This window comes from Staurois parvus, unplaced genomic scaffold (assembly GCF_062004578.1).
Source record: "Staurois parvus isolate SC_StPar_1 unplaced genomic scaffold, SC_StPar_1.0 ptg000011l, whole genome shotgun sequence".
In the NCBI taxonomy this organism is placed as follows: domain Eukaryota; kingdom Metazoa; phylum Chordata; class Amphibia; order Anura; family Ranidae; genus Staurois; species Staurois parvus.
The window spans coordinates 3,950,297-3,967,536 of NW_028317807.1; the positions used below are offsets into that span (position 1 = coordinate 3,950,297).

The following is a 17,240-nucleotide window of genomic DNA, read 5'->3' on the forward strand; positions in this document are numbered from 1 at the left end:
CTTACACATAAAACCTTTTTATTTGTCTTTCTAAGCCAGATGATCTAAGTTCAAAGGTCATGGAGTACATGGCTAAAAAAATTCAGTCTGCATGAGTTCACCAGGTCTGTGAACATAGAGCATGCAGTATTCAGTTCAAACTCATAGTAGCCTTTACCCTGAATCAAATCCCGTGTGTGATATTTTACATTAATGTAACCGCTTCCCGACCGCCCTATATCAGAAATACTGCTACAGGGAGGCAGGGGTGCGCAAAATTATATTAAAAATATATATATATATATATATATATATATAATGTGTGTGTGTGGAGGCTATAAAAAAAATCTACACACCCCTGTTAAAATGTCAGCTTTCTGTGATGTAAAAAAATGAGACAAAGATGAATCATTTCAGAACTTTTTTTCCACCTTTTTTAATGTGACCTATAAACTGTACAACTCGGTTGAACAACAAACTGAAATCTTTTGAGGGGGGGGGGGGGGAGTAAACCTACAAGACTAAAATAATGTGGTTGCATAAGTGTGCACACCCTCTTATAACTGGGGATGTAGCTGTGTTCAGAATTAAGCAATCACATTCAAAATCATGTTAAATAGGAGTCAGTACACACCTGCTATCATTTAAAGTGGCTCTCATTAACCCCAAATAAAGTTCAGCTGTTCCAGTAGTTCTTTCCTGACATTTTCTTAGTCGCATCCTACAGCAAAAGCCATGGTCCACAGAGCACTTCCAAAGCATCAGAGGGATCTCATTGTTAAAAGGTATCAGTCAGGAGAAGGGTACAAGCGAATTTCCAAGGCATTCGATATACCATGGAACACAGTGAAGACAGTCATCAAGTGGAGAAATATGGTGCAACAGTGACATTACCAAGAACTGGACGTTCCTACAAAGTTGATGAAAAGATGAAAATAAAACTGGTCTTGGAGGCTGCCAAGAGGCCTACAGCAACATTGAAGGAGCAGCAGGAATATCTGGCAAGTACTGGCTGTGTGGTACATGTGACCACAATCTCCTGTATTCTTCATGTCTGGGATATGGGGTAGAGTGGCAAGACAGAAGCCTTTTTCTTACAAACAACAACATCCAAGCCCGGCTACATTTTGCAAAAACACATCTGAAGTCTCCCAAAAGCATGTGGGGAAAATGTGTTATGGTCTGAAACCAAGGTTGAACTTTTTGGCCATAATTCCCAAAGATATGTTTGGTGCAAAAACAACACTGCATATTACCAAAAGAACACCATACCCACAGTGAAGCATGGTGGTGGCAGAATTATGCTTTGGAGCTGTTTTTCTTCAGCTGGAACTGGGACCTTAGTCAAGGTAGAGGGAATTATGAACAGTTCCAAATACCAGTCAATATTGGCACAAAACCTTCAGGCTTCTGCTACAAAGCTGAACATGAAGAGGAACTTTATCTTTTAGCATGACAACAACCCAAAGCATACATCAACAAAGGAATGGCTTCACCAGAAGAAGATTAACGTTTTGGAATGGCCGAGCCAGAGCCCAGAGACCTGAATTTGATTGAAAATCTTTGGGGTGATCTAAAGAGGGCTGTGCACAGCAGATGCTCTCACAATCTGACAGATTTGGAGTGCTTTTGCAAGGAAGAGTGGGAAAATATTGCCAAGTCAAGATGTGCCATGCTGATGGACTCATACACAAAAAGACTGAGTGCTGGAATCACATCAAAAGGTGCTTCAACAAAGGATTAATTTAAGGGTGTGTACACTTATGCAACCATATTTTTAGTTTTATATTTTTACTTCCCTCCACCTAAAAGGTTTCAGTTTGTTTTCCAATTGAGTTGTACAGTTTATAGGTCACATTAAAGGTGGAAAAAGTTCTGAAATGATTTATCTTTGTCTCATTTTTTTTTTTACATCACAGAAACCTGCCATTTTAACAGGGGTGTGTAGACTTTTTTTTATATCCACTGTATGTGATTTTGCATTTCTGGGTAGGGGTTGCGCGCCCTACCCGAGCCGCCATTCACCGCCACAGCTGTTAATCACCATGTCCTGGCCATTGATTACTCGCCAGCATCCGGTGATTACCAAGGATCTCTGCTATCCAAAGCACTGTGCTTACAGTGAAGCACATTGACAGAGCCCCCTAGAAAACACACAGTTAACCCTTTGATCGCCCCTCATGTTTACCCCTTCTTGCCCAGTTTCATTAGTACAGTGTCAGTGCTTTTTTTTTTTTTTTTTTTTTTCCCAGTACTGATCACTGTATTGGTGTCACTGGGAATGTCAATGACACCGTCGGTTCCCCCCAGTCCTGCTAGAAGTCGCTGATCACTACCATTACTAGTTAAAAAAATAAATTTTCCAGTATCTATACCGCCATTTGTAAATGCTATAACTTTCATGTAAACCAAATAATTTAAACGTATTGGGATTCTTTTAGCAAAGACATGTAGCAGAATACATTTTGGCTTAAATTTATGACAAAATTAGATTTTTTTTTTTAATTGCTGGACATGTTTAATAGCAAAGTCAAAAATATTTTTTTTTTCTCAATTGTTTTTTTTTTTTTTTTTAAATAAACGCCCAGGCGATCAAATACCATTGAAAGAAAACTCAATGAATGGGGGAAAGACGTAAATTTAATTTGGGTGAAGCATTGCATGACCACGCAATCCTCAATTAAAATAACGCAATATCATAACGAAAAAAATGGCCTGGACAGGAAGGGGGGGGGGGTCTACAATCCTATGTGCCAGCAGCCTGAGAGTGATTGTTACTGGGTCAGCTGAATTACGCAATTAAGCCTTCGTACTGCCACCACCACCTTTTTACAGAGAAGGAGGAAACTCTCAAATCTTAGCAGCAACACTATATTCATATAAGCGCCTGTAATACAGTCACCACAGACAGATGTATGCAGAAGATTACATACAGTAGCACTCGAGACAAGGATTCTTTTGTTTGCATTAAAAGCTTTAGAGACAGTTTTAACACTTTTCAAAATAGGATTTATCACTAAAAAGGTCAAAATGGTGCAATTTAAAATATTTACATAAAAAGATGTTACAAAGATATAAAGCAGAGAAATAAAAGGCGTTCAGAAGGCAGAATACTTGCAATGTCCTTTGTTTTAGCAAAGTCCAATTGTCCAAACAAGTCGCCTTACAATTTCATACTTAGGTTAATAACCTCCAATAGGTGCAGGTGGTATCCTAGCAACTGACAGATTAATATTCAGAATTATATTTCAAACCCAGGGATACCAAACACAGTGTACCCTTGTCACCCAGGAGGGAAGAGACTGCTTTCTTCTCTCTTCTAGGTGCTAGGTGCTAATATAGGCATGTAAGGCCTTGTTTGACTCACATTAATATGATCTATCCAAATATATACCTAATATTAATGTGCCTAGTTCCTGATGAACTTTATGAATTGTATGAAAAATGTCTACATGTGGAATGGGCATTTTATGGCACGCTATGCATTCTAGAGCCCTAATGGCCTAACCAGTCAGGGCTGATTAAGTTATTGTTTTACGATCGGGCAGAGGAATGTGGTTTTCAAAGCAGACCTCCTGCACCAGACTAATTAGTGGTTTACAGCCCTGGAGCTTCATCTATCTGTGTTTTTATTTAAGATAAGAGGCCCTTTTGACCCTTTTGACGCCCAGTCAACTTACAGCTATAAATTCCATTAAAGAGGGAGGAGAGGAGAGACAAAATGGCTGAGCCCTAACAAGATGGCTATCATGTACAGCGTCCATGTCTCTAATGCACACAATTGTCACAGTTAACCCTGTCCCTAATAAGATAATGAGGGGAACACCGATGGCAATAATTCCTGAGCAGTTCCAAAGCTGCCATGAACTATTCAAAGCGAATATTTGCTGGAGTTGGACATCTCTGTATGTACATTTGCTTTACACTGCCCCATTATGGGTGTGATAACTTTATTACATTTTCTCTTTGAAGACACTGGGATGACGACATGATGAGTGAAGCCTCCAGACAGATGCTGAATGAGGTGTCTTTACCATCTTCTGCACCTGATGGAAAAGTGGAATACCGGAGGTCTCTAACGATCAGTTTTCTATACAAATTCTACAAGCAGGTCCAGCAGAGCTTAAATAATTCTGTAAGTAATGGGCAATTAAAGCACAATGCCAAAACAGAGCATTCTAAAAAAAAAATTAAACTAATAAAATTTATTTTAAGAACAATGTCAGGAAGACCTATACCATTCAGTTTAATTATGAAACCGATATGACAGCTGGTGTTTGTTTACACACAATTTGAAAGAATCAAGCTTGTATTGGGCAGGATAACTAGTACTAGGGTGAATCTTACCAAAGGGTGAATGCTCTGGGTGAATTTGACCATTGTCATCCTCACTAGTTGTACAATGTGCAGGTAATAGGCGGTCAAAAAAGTTATGTTCCTCTATTACACGTTATTTCATAGAAGGTACAGGTGGATAACAAGAGTGTGTGCATAGTTAAATGTATTTTAGCAAGTTACCTGGTTTCTAAAATATCTCTGCACTTAGCTGTTTGGCTGGAATTGCATTTCAAATGTTTCAAAAGCCTACTGTCATTAGATGTGCTTTTGGCATATTACAAAATTACTTTTTTGTCACATTCCCCCACATTTCTCTTTATGGTGTGTCGGAGGACATATTACTTGATTAGAATTGTCCAGCATAGTCTCACATTGCAGCATGTCAGCTTTAAGTGCACGTAAGCTCAGACTACCTATGTTGTATTAAAAGAATGAGGTGGAGTAAATTTGCATGGTTTACAGTTTAAAGGGTAAGACATTTTGGTAAGAAGTCTCTGGAGGTTATTCAAAACCATTATTTAAAAAAAAAAAAAAAAAAAGTCTCCCAGTAGACAATAGAATTTTTATAGGTGACACAGGATAATAAATAAAAAAAAAAGTACCTCGTATCAGTGGAAACATTACTGTATATACTGTATTGTATTTTGCCACAAAAATGGGATCAAGCGTTTAAACCATACAGTCACCATTGCATGTGGTTTTATAATTTTTTTTATTTAAAACTAACTTTACGCAGCAAGCTGGTCCAGTTGGCTGAAAAGGTGTAAAACACCAGCACCTGAACTAATTCAGGTGCTGGTGTTTTACACCTTTTCAGTTGATTCCCAAAGCACTGCAGAAGCAGCAAACCCTTGGGTGCTTCTCGGCTGATTTTTACCAGAGCTCTATTCATCTGACACCTCACTTGCCCACTTGATGTGGCTTGATTGACACATGGGTAGATGCTGGGGTGGGACAGTTTGCAACCGTTTCGCTACTGTGGTGCAACAGTTTCGCAATTGTGGTGTAACAAGTTTAACAGATGTAAGAGCTAAAATGGGCAATTCAGGGGAACTATGGAAGCAACATTTTTAACATTTTCATACTGGTCAATTTTGTGCACACATGCCTTTCTGCCCTAATATCTATACTCCTTGCCATATTTTAGGTTTCCAATTCCTGCAGTGTTCCAGAGCATGCAAGTGCTACCCGTGATTGGGAGACTAAAGCACCAAAAACATTACAGATTTTCCAGGTAAGAAAAATGGCCATACTTGATCCATTCTTTTTAACACATAAAATTAATTCTGTGTACATCAAATACACTTGATAAATGCAAGAATTGGTCTACAACATATCTAAGCAAATATTTGCTACTTGTCAGCAGTGACATAACCTGACATCAGGTTCTACCACAGTAGTACGAAAACTCAGGTATGCAGGCAAAAGAAAACCTCAATGCAGACAAGGCTGTGGGCTGTCTAGCAGAGGAATACCGTGTGTAGGTAGCCTGGACACTTCATGTATTCACAAAATTATTCACTTGTGCCAGACTCATTCATTCACTCACTCACTTTGACAAGTCATTGACCACCCGACTCCAAATTGCTGAGTGGACCAAATCTTGAATTATTCTGCCCCCTCCAGCTGAGCATACATACAGTGTTGTGTGGTTCACCTGAATATACTGTACCCCAACTCTGCAGACAGGGCTATTTTTCAACCTTCCTGTGGCAAATGCTGTACTTTACACTTTCTGACATTTACTGTCTTCTACTGAGCCCCTCATGCAAGTCACACTAAGATGAGAAATCCTGCAGAATAGAAAATCCCTCAGACGCAACTGCTGAGTTGCCTGCAAAGTGGTCTTATCACCTCTCACAAAAAATATGTATCAGCGCTAATAGTGTTTGTGTAAATTTTACCCAAGTCAGAAAAAATGGCCAACCATCACTGAAGTATTTGGTTCATTATATGGATGAAAGAATGAAACCTATGTCCAAATAAAAAGGCAGCCATTCAAGCCTGATCCTACTTAAATGATACAGGCCTCAAATGGGCAACTTAAATCTGGCATTTAATTTCCCTGTTATTCCTAAAGTTGACCTCTATCAAGATATAGAGTGCACAAATTAATGCAGCTCTGTATTTGTTGATCTATCATTAAATGTATTTTTTAAATGTAAGCAGTGTAGGTACCTGATTTTTTTTAACCTGGTATCAACCTCTTACAGTCATATAGCAGGGCTGGAGTGTGAGAGGCAGAAGTGGTACAAGAAGCCAATTGGTTTTATGTGTTGATGCTGATAGGGAGAGAAAGCAGGGTGGTAGATGCAAGATGTTGGACACAAGTTTATTTTATTTTTGTAAAGATCTTTGGACCTCAAACTGCCTTGGTGTGGCAGCTCTCCAGAAAGCAAGGGTTTTTAGAATCTGGGTCACCAGGTTTAAGCAGTCTATGTAGAGCTTACCCAGAAGGCACACCCAACACATGTGGTGATAGTCCCATGTGTGTGATTTGACAAATAGCAAAAGTATAACCACAATACCCTATCATAAAGACTTGGCATCTATCACTAGATCTACTGTACTCCAAACAATGACAACCTGGGTAAATCAATCAGAGCGAGGAAGACTGGCAATTAGATGTATCTGTCTGTAAGGGGGGTGCCCAGCTCCTCATGTACTGACACATGCAGCTGGGCCCCACCCACAGACCATGTCTCCTGGGCTATTTACTTTTTTTTTTTCCCCCAAACCCACACCTCATTTACATGCACAAATGCTGGTCCTAAACTTCATCACATTAATGTGGTCGCAGTACACTTACAATAGTAAGTCTGTGTTTTCCATGGTCCAGATAAAAGCTCTAGAATTCCAACCAACTGTCCATTGCCTAAAAGACACAGGGGCCTGGGCCACCTGTTGAGTGATAAAGAGGGGGTTCTCTCCCCACCAGGAGGGAACCTATTTTCTACCATCACCATCCACTCCCAGGCCAGCCAGGCTTGAACCAGTAAAATCACATACTTTTCACCCCCCGGAGTTGGCTGTAGACTTATACGAACATACAATGCTTTACGTAGAACATCACAAAGAGGCTTTTAATTGCAGATTACGTCTTTTACTTGTTAAAATTAGGAGAACAGTCCAAATCCATGGCAATATCTTTCGAAGTAATGGTCATAAATGGCAACTTAGGACAGTCACATAGTTAACAGAGAGTTAACCAAGCTGACTACCTCTGCTCTGCCTCTTCCCACCTTTAAAAGGGCAGCCATGACTTAACAATGCCACCTCTAAAGAAGAGCTCAAATTTAAAAGTGAGTTATCTCTGCCTACATGCCTGTAATAGGAAACGCACATATTGGACAGGGTTTATTACGCTGCCTGTGTGAATACTGAGGTATTTGTAAAACAAATATAAATGGACCCCATAATGTCCTAAATATACCCCATTTTGGCCATCAATAGTGGTGTTAGTATGGCTAATATTTGAATTAATTTCATGCAGTCATGTTAAAATAACTGACTTCATGAACACTGCTGCATTTTCATGACTTGGAAGGTGTTCAAAGATGTAATTTTAATTAAATTTTTTTATTAATTTTTCAGATAAACAAGTTATACAAACATACTCATTAAAACCTTAGCATATTATCAAAACATTTATAATATCATCCCTTTCTCCTCCCCCTACCTATATACCACCCATCCCTAACCCCTTCTGCTCTGCATTTTCCTGTTCATTTCTGGAGATCTTAATCCCTATAAAGAAGAACAAAATTAAAAAAATGTAATTTTATTGTGACTGTGGTGTTATATTGGTTTACATGATTCTTTAACCTTAATATTTGACTCAGGAAGTAGACCCCAATCAGCCATCTCAGGACCCAGTTGGCCGTCCAATAGTTCACCAGTCTGGCATAAAGCAGGCCACGGGGGAGGCAGTATATGTGGATGACATGCCAACTGTGGACCAAGAACTCTTCATCGCTTTTGTCACCAGCAAAAGGGCTCATGCCAAGATTGTGTAAGTAATATTTTTGTTTAAAAGTAGTCAAAGGTGAGAAAAGTCATTCAGATGCCATGAGTTATCAGTTTAAAGGATACAGCACATATGTTAAATTAAAATCAAGATATTTAATATATAGACTGGATTTTACCACTTTAAAGCAGGGGCGGACTGACAACTCATGGGGCCCCCGGGCAATAGGGGATCATGGGGCCCCGTGTCCTTGCCCAAACTCAAAAAAGCCTATGAAAAAGGTACCAGGGGCATCTCATGGGGCCCCCTACTGACCCCAGCAGTGCCCAAATGGTCAGTCTGCCCCTGCTTTAAAGAGACCTTTCCAAGTTATTCTGCTAGCTCTTGTATGTATGTATGTATGTATGTATGTGTGTGTGTGTGTTAGACACAATGTATGTGTGTAAACAGGGTCGCTGTTTAAAAAAATATGTATGTTCTAAATAATTTTTTAGCACAAAATTTGGCAGTGTTTTGAAGTGGTTAAACCTGTTGACCTTCTACATGTTTAAAAATGTAAGATTTTACTTAACTTTAACAAGCAACCTGAAAAGTTATTAAAGTTCCTGACAGACAGGGTTTTTATAACAGAAAAGACGTTTATCTGTCTCTTCTGCCATAAACTCTTCTCCCTGACTGTCAACTGTAATGTACACTTAGCTGCCCATGCTCAGCACTCTATCTCTGCCATGCAGATGTGCCACCCTTGTACATGTGCAAGTGTGACCTCAATGGGCCCAAAGCAATGGAACCCGGAAGGGTAAAGATGGATGCGCCAGCGGGAGCAGTTACAGCACTTGAGGGGTTCGTTTGACAGGCAAGTCTTCCATAATGTGCTAATATGCAGTGCATGTTAGCACATTATAGCATAACTCACCTGGGGGTACCTGTAATTTAAAAAAAAAAATCATTTTCATACACTTTTTTTTTTTTTTTTTTTTTTGTCTTGTTTTTTCTTTCCATCTAGCCATAAAAAAAAATAAAAAATTATAGAACATCTAGGCAGAAATGTATACAACCTTGGTGTTTGCAATTATAAAATTTTTGGTAGTTTTTATCTGTGAAAAAAAATTTTTGTGGTGTTCTTTGAAGGAAATTCTGTCGCAAAAACTTGGTTGGGGAAATTAATAAGTGTTGGAGACAAACTTTGCCTTGACTGGATGCAAGCAGTTAACTTTTTAAGTTTTCCTTTTCCTAGCTTTGTGAAAAATATGCAATATGGAGGCTGACAAACTTTAAACACCATTATTTCTGATGGTCTGAATTAAAAGTAAGACCATTTTTTTTAGTCAGATGAACTTGGAATATAACTAACTTTTTTTTTTTTCCCCATTGTGCATTTTTAATTTCATTTACTAGACGGAGCTATAGTTTTCTTTTCACAAATTGTAGCTTAAAAGCATGTTGAAGGAGTCCCTTGTTAACAGAATTCCAATGACTCCTACGTTATCTGAAGACTCCATATGCAGTTGTCAGAATGCTACAAAGCAAGCTTCATTTTCTGTTGCCTTTTTATTTAGTTCGTACTGCTTTGGTAATCCTTTGTCATGCATAAAAACTTGGCAATAAATTAAATGACTAAAACTGACCCAGGACTAGTATAGTTTCCTTTTTAAATATGCAGTTTTAATCTTACAAAGGCCCCACTGTGAATAGTAAATGGTACTATTACTGGTGGTGTTTGGGCATGGAGAAGGACATTGCAGCAAATCAAACCTGAATGAGGACTGGAAAAAGGGAGGGTTAGAACCCCTGTCGGATTTATGCCATTTGTGTCCCACTGTAGAAATTTAATTTCACTTCCTGTCCCATAATCAAAAAGGGAAGTGAGAGAAATCCCTCCAAAGTGAGGGAATCCCAGGGTGTCATAAGAACTAGTTTCCCCAGTGGAAGACTTTCCCTCTATTACTGTTCTGATGTCAACCCATAATTTGAGCTTTTCTTTTACTTTTGATGATCATGGTAAGCAGAGAGAGTGAAGTTCCCTAATTGGGGCACAGACAGCAATAAAACTGACAGGTGTTCTAATCCCTCTCTCCACTCTATCCAAAACTTTAAAAGAAAATGTGTTTAATGACACTTTAATCCCCAGGCAAAAAAAAAAAAAAATTGTGTACTTTTTACAGATCATTGGATATTTCTGCTTCCCTCAAAATTCCCGGAGTGGTTGATATAATAAGAGCAAAGGATGTCCCTGGAGTAAACGAGATTTCTGGACAAGGACCTTTATTTTCAGAGGAGGAGGTACCACTTGAATATATATATTATATTTTGTTTTCCATCTTAACATATAATCAAACCACTTGATCATTGATTTTACACTTAAGCAAGTCTGAATCATTAACTAGAATAAACAATTAAAAATGTGTAGTTTATGAAAATGGATACAGATTATTTCAGTGGGGAAAAAAGTGATTAGGAGGAAAGGAAAGAAGGGGTTTTCCTTTTTTGGTATGTGTACATTGTTAGGTTTCTAGTTTTTATTTGTTGTTTTTGTATTTGGGAAGGCATTTTATTAAATGTAAAATAAAAATGCATACAAAATGGAATACAAACATAACCAGCATTCAAAATCAATGTTTTTTTTTTTTTGTAATCATACCTATACAGTAATTACTATAAATTTCCAAGTTTAACTCCAATTTGGGTTTGATCAATGACTAGTCAGTACAGTATTAAATAACCTAAAGGAAACTGCTAGCTGCCTGGCTCTCTCTAGCTTCCGTATTTTGAGAAATTGAGGGAAAAAGTACAGGTGAACTCTGAAATAATCTGCAGATTTCATTCAAAGAAGTTGCTGAAAGTACAGAAACCACTGGATCAGCATGACAACCAAAGAAGTACTGTTTTTTTTTTTTTCCATTTTTAGAGAGGTCAGCAAAGGTTGGTCTCCATACAATTTTTAAGACTGTTTATTTTGTTTCTGCTTCATTTATTTTTAAAATATGAGTAAAAATTTCACATATTTCAACTCTATAGATTTATTTTGTCCATAAAGTTTTATTAGACCCTTCAAGTCTGGTATGGATTTTAATGGGACCCCTCCACCAACATTTAAAAAAAGCATTGGGTCCCCCAAAAAATCCATGCCAGCCCCTCATCCAAGCATGCAGGCCAGGAAAGGGGGGTGAATGCCCCCCCCCCCTCCTGAACCATGCCAGGCTGCATGCCCTCAACATGATGGATGATTTGGGGCAAGGGCCCCCTCCTCCAAAGTACCTTTTGCCCATGTTGATGAGGAAGAAGAACTTTTCCCCACAACCCTAAGTGGGGGTCTGTGGGCAGGGGGCATATCGGAATCTGGAAGCCTCCTGTATGGGCAGACAGTTACTGAACTGCAGGAAAAAAAAATCAATGAATGAATCATGAGAATGCTCACCAGTGCCCTTGTAGTTCATTGAGAACTACAAGCCTGTGGTGGCTGATGGTACTTGTAGTTTGTTCATTCACATGAAACTGAACAAATGATGCAGCTGTATGGGAGGAGCCCCGCATATCCAAGCTGTTTTCAAATTGTGACAGCAGGTGCAGGGAGAAGATCCCCTGTCAGGGTGAGCAGCATTGGAGGCGGGAGGCGGTTGTATAGGAGCATGTTACACCCTCATATCTTACAAGTATGTCATAGAACCTTCAGCTCTATCAGCCAACTTTTTTATTTTTATTTTTTTTTGTATAATTTATTTGTAATGAGTATTGTGCTGTGTGGAGTTTGAAACACCAATGGCTACAAATCCATTATTTTTATTTTCTTAAATCTTTACAATTTTAATAAAACACATATGACCATAAAGTTTGGTTTCTAAACCAAACACTTCTGTGTTTAACAATCTGCATTTTCTATGATCTGGAGATATGGGATTTCAATATCAGCTGGTTAGTATTTTGTGTTTGTTTTTTGTTTTTTTTTCCTTTTCTGTTTTTTGTGGGGTTTTTTTTTTTGTTGTTTTCATTGTTTTGTGTTTTGATTTGCTTGCAGGTAATTTGTGTAGGGCAAATAATCTGTGCAGTTGTAGCTGACACTCCAGAGCATGCAAGAAGAGCTGTGACTAAAGTGAACATAACCTATCAGGATCTGAACCCAATTCTCTCTGTTGAGGTATTTGGTTTAACATGAGACTGTTTACCCTGTTCATGTTTCCAAATGTTATGTTGTATTTTGCAAAAAAAGACAAGAATGTGCACCAAATCCTGGGATCAGGTGCTTAAAGCTCTGCTGACCCAAGATGGTCACCAGGGTCACCTGTATGAAGCGTAGCTAACTGAAATGCTGCCTTGGGGATCAAGGAAACCATAGAGAAACAAAGTTTCTCTTGACTTCTTCTCCAGCTGCAGTACTGCTTTGGCCGAGCACCACCTATTTTGGCCGAGCACCACCTACAGTGGAGAACGAGGACTGTACCTACTTACATGCTGAAAATCCAACCATGTGCAAGCAAAAAAAAATCTGCACTGTCACTTACCTGGTAGGGGAGCCTGACATGGAGATGAGGGCGTCCTCTTGCAGCTCCTGCTTGGTGCTTCTGATAGAGTAGACAGAGAACATGAGTCAGGAGTGGCACAAGTGTCGGGCAAGTCTGTGATGTCCGTCGACAGGCGGGTAGTCTGGACGACCAGGATGCAGGTAGGTTACAGATGCAGGTGAGCGGAGGATGCAGGTCAGCAGGAGCAGCGGCTGGCAGGTTCTTGTCGGAATTGCGGATAGCAAGCCACAGGCTGGGGAAGAAGCAGAGTAAGACAAGCCGGGTCGGGATCTATCAGACGGATCAGGTACAGGGAGCAGGCAAGTGGATAGTCGAAGTTCAGGCCAGAAGTCAGTAACGATAGGTAGATAGCGGAGGGGAGCAGGCAGGGCGTAGTCAGAATCAAGCTGGGTCGGTGCAGGCATAGTACAAATGAAGTCAGGTCGGCATCAGGATACAACAAATAGCAGATAAGGGAACATGGTAGACAGAAGGCAAGGATTCCTAGTGCAACAGCAGTTTAAATAAATAGCTCGCCTGGCGCCAGTCCATAAAGATAAATAGTGTTATCCCATTTGTCCCTGCACACTACTTTAGGCTATTAATGTTTTTGTTTATTTTGGGGTTTTTTTTTTTTTTTTTTTTTAGCTTCAGCATCTAGTAGCAGAGAGAGAAAAATTTTGTTTTTTAGGTTTTTCTCCAGCAGAAAAAAACCCTAAACGCTACTAGACCGCTCCCAGCAGCTTTTTTTCTAGCTTTTTTGTTCCCCTTCATGTATTGTAAAAACACTAATGCTCCTAAACGCTTCTGTACGTTACTAAAACGCTACTACCAGAGGTTTTTATCCAGCATGAAGCTAATGGTTAACTATATGCTGCCTATGCCCTCACTGTTGAAAGGGTTCTTGTTTTCAGTCCATTCACCAATCCAGTTTTAGATTATGGGGACATCTTGTGGACATCTCTACAATTGCAGCCTTTTTGAAACAGGCCACACATTATACTGTTGGTTGGTATTTTATGTATGCGATCTTTAGGCATAGTCCCATATGAGCATACACACAAGAATAGGCATAAAGGAAACAACAGAGGAAATGTCTGCCTTCTGAAATGGCTACTTGTGTGGTTATTTCTGGTTTCAGTGCTTTAAATCGCTGACCAGGAACAAGCATACAACTAACACAGTAAAGTCCTGATCTGAATATTGGTTCCAGGACAGTAAGGCAAATGTATTCAAGCCCATGAGGAGGTCAACTAGCAATTTCAAAATAAAAAAAAATATACATAATAAATGCTGCCAGTGCTGAATTCTTATTTTGGTACAAGCTGCTTTTTATTGGGCACTCAGTTCAAATAACATAAAGTTGTTTTTTTACCATTATGTTTGCCTATACTCTAGACTTGAGCATAAAAGACCTATTGGTAAAATTTCAGTGATGTAAAGTACACTCATAGGTCTCTTTATAACAATTGTACTATATACTTTAACAACGTAAGATATTGTAGTCATTGTTTGTTAAATATAAGTCTAGTTATATGTGATATCAGTTATATTGGATTAGGTGCATGCAAATTATAACACTATATCTTGATTCATTTTAGGATGCTATTAAGTACAACTCATTTTTTCAACCTGATAAACAAATTCTACATGGCAATGTAGAAAAAGCCTTTAAAGAGGCAGATCATATAATCGAGGGTATGTATTTATATAGCTTATAACATTAAAGCGTATCTGAGGCCAAAGCAAAAAATGTTATATATTGCAGCTAGCCAGTCTCTCGTTGTGGTTGCTGCATTTCCTTATTAATGTTCATTTCCCTTTATTTTCACAGGTGATCCTACCAGTAACACACTTCCTGTCCTAGGATGACAACACTCAGTTTACTGTATCTATGAAAGCGCAGCGTTGTCACCCTAGGCTATTTTCCTTGAACTACATATGCCACACCTTAGCTCCATTATATTGGGAGGGGGGTTCAAAGCTGCTAACATTGTTTTTAGATATCGGTTCATTACACAAGGATACTGTTATTTTTATCAGGATCAGCAGATATTTTCTTACCTGGTTAAACTGGACTGGTATACTGCAATATATTACATTTTTGTTTTAGGTTTAGATATAAATGTTAATAGAGTATTTAGGATTATAGGTTTAAAAAAAAAAAAAAAAACTTAGATAGAAATGTGTACCTGATATGAGCTGTTGTCACAGTAGAGAACTCTTTTAAACAAATGGTATTCTGTCCACTTTTCTCTAGGTTTGGATAGCGAGGAAGTACTTAATGCCTTTGATGCTTTTTGTCCCTGGAGACTGATGTCACCAGGCCAAAAACTGATAGTGGATCTCCCAGAGGCACATACGGCAAAACTGTTTGGCTGGAATTGGTCTTCAGCAAAACCTTCTTTCTTATATTAAGTAAATATAAAATTCAAATGTACTAAAAAAAAAGTGGTAGGATCCACGAGGGTAAAAAGTATTGGGGTGAAGTATTTTGTTGATGGCATTTTATTGGAGATTGGACACGGGCAAAACAAGCGGAAGACAGTCCAGTATCGCCACTCTCGGCAAGCCTCAGTTTTTTTTTTTTGTTTTTTGTTTTTTATAGTGTCTAAGGAAAATAGATGTCCTCCAAGAAGAATTTTTTCTTTTTTTATTAAGATTCCTTTTTAATCTATCAAGTTTTTTTTTCAGTAGCTGCAGTGCTTAATAGGGGCTAATTTTGCAGCTCATTGCCAATGAAGCCATACTCAGACCCCATTGAGAAGGTGTGGGGCCAGCCTGTAATGTGTCCTTTGACAAGAGCTCATCCATGTGCTTTTGTGCAATGTATGAGTTGGCCACAAAGTGCATTAAAGGGTGTGGCCACAGTGCATCCATCCAGCAGAACCCTGTCCATGAGAAGCAAAGATAACAGGAGCATTATGCTACTTGGATCATGTCTATCCATAAATTGTGCCCATGGGAGTGTCGCACAGCATTCTCAGGACCTCCTCTACAGTGTACTGCAAGTAGGACTTTTCCATTTTGTACAGGGAGCCTACTTGGTGCTTACTTTCCTGGCTTTCCACCAACAGATTAATTAGCCAAGTTCTGGCTGTGATAATATAATGGTGTACAACCAGTGCTCCACTGGACTGAGATAAAGGGCATTCCAGTGATTCTCCTTGCACCAATTTGGCCCAGATGGATATGGAACTCATCAGGCTCCTGGAAGACTCTCTATGGGCCCTCACAGATCATTCAGATCTTCTTTCCCAAGGGCTGGTATACCACCCGGTTTCTCATTAAATTCTATTAATGGCCTCAGATGGAGGCCTAATTTACATTCTTGAAAGCTAAGAAATCAACTTTTTAAAGTCTATCTTTACACTTGGTGTGAGGCAAGCACATTCAATTCTGGGAAGTTCTCCATAGGACAATTATTGTCTTTTCCAGTCCTGTGTGGCAAGAGTATCTTATGAGCATATTTTTTCATTTCAAAGGTTTACAACCAGTTTAAAGGCTTGGTTCACCTTTTCATTAAAAAAAAAATTGAACTAAGAAATTTACCTACCCACCTCTCCCCCACCCCCTTCTGCAGTCACTGCTATACTTTAACTCCATGGTGATGCGCTATCTCAGAAGCCCTATAGAAAGTAGACATGTGCTGTTTTGTTTCGCTCCGAATTCTGACAAATTTGTTGTTTGTTTGGACATTCAGATGTCTCAGAATTTCTGAATTACAATAGCAATGAATCCAAAATGACAAAATTTGAATACAAAAAGAATAGATTGTTATAGATTAGAATATAATGGTCTTCCCAAATTCAAATAGAATAGATTACAATAGACTATAAAAGAATAGAATACAATATAAAAATAGATTAGAATAGAAAACAATAGATTAGAAAAGAATAGAGTAGAAAAAAAAATACAACAGAATAGAACTGTCTTCTGAAATTTTGAATAGAATAGAAAAAAAACTATAAAATAGAATACTGTATAATTGTCTTCCGAAATTTGAATTTTGAATAGAATAGATTCAAATAGAATATAATTTGTCTTCTGAAATTCGAATAGACTCTTAGAAAATAATAGAATAGAGAAGAATATAATAGAACATAGAATAGATTAGAAAGGAATATAACAGAAAATAAAATGGATTAAAATAGAATAGATTGTTTTCTGGAATTCGAATAGAATAGAAAAAAACATTATAGCGGTCTTCCAAAATTAAAATTTCGACTTGAATAGCTTAGAAGAGAAAAATGGACTAGAATTCAATAGAATAAAATAGTCTTCTGAAATTTTAATTTTGGATAGAATAAATTTGAATGTGAATAGAATCAAAAAGCATAGAATAGAAAAAAACAATAACCTAGAATAGAATATAACCATCTTCCGAAATTCGACTTTTGAATAGAATAAATTAGAATTTGAATGCCAATCAAATTCCGAAACAAAATTAATTCCGA

The 17,240-nt window shown here is 38.3% G+C and overlaps 1 protein-coding gene across 1 annotated transcript in view; it reads left to right on the forward strand.

Annotated features, from left to right (window-relative positions):
* LOC149473719 (aldehyde oxidase 1-like) overlaps positions 1–17,240 on the forward strand; it is a 148,591-nt gene that overhangs the window by 67,180 nt on the left and 64,171 nt on the right. The window contains exons 15-20 of the mRNA XM_089670217.1: positions 3,952–4,114; positions 5,465–5,551; positions 8,160–8,329; positions 10,450–10,567; positions 12,300–12,419; positions 14,385–14,481. Of these exons, the coding sequence (XP_089526343.1) occupies positions 3,952–4,114; positions 5,465–5,551; positions 8,160–8,329; positions 10,450–10,567; positions 12,300–12,419; positions 14,385–14,481 (755 nt within the window). The remainder of the gene's footprint in view (positions 1–3,951; positions 4,115–5,464; positions 5,552–8,159; positions 8,330–10,449; positions 10,568–12,299; positions 12,420–14,384; positions 14,482–17,240) is intronic.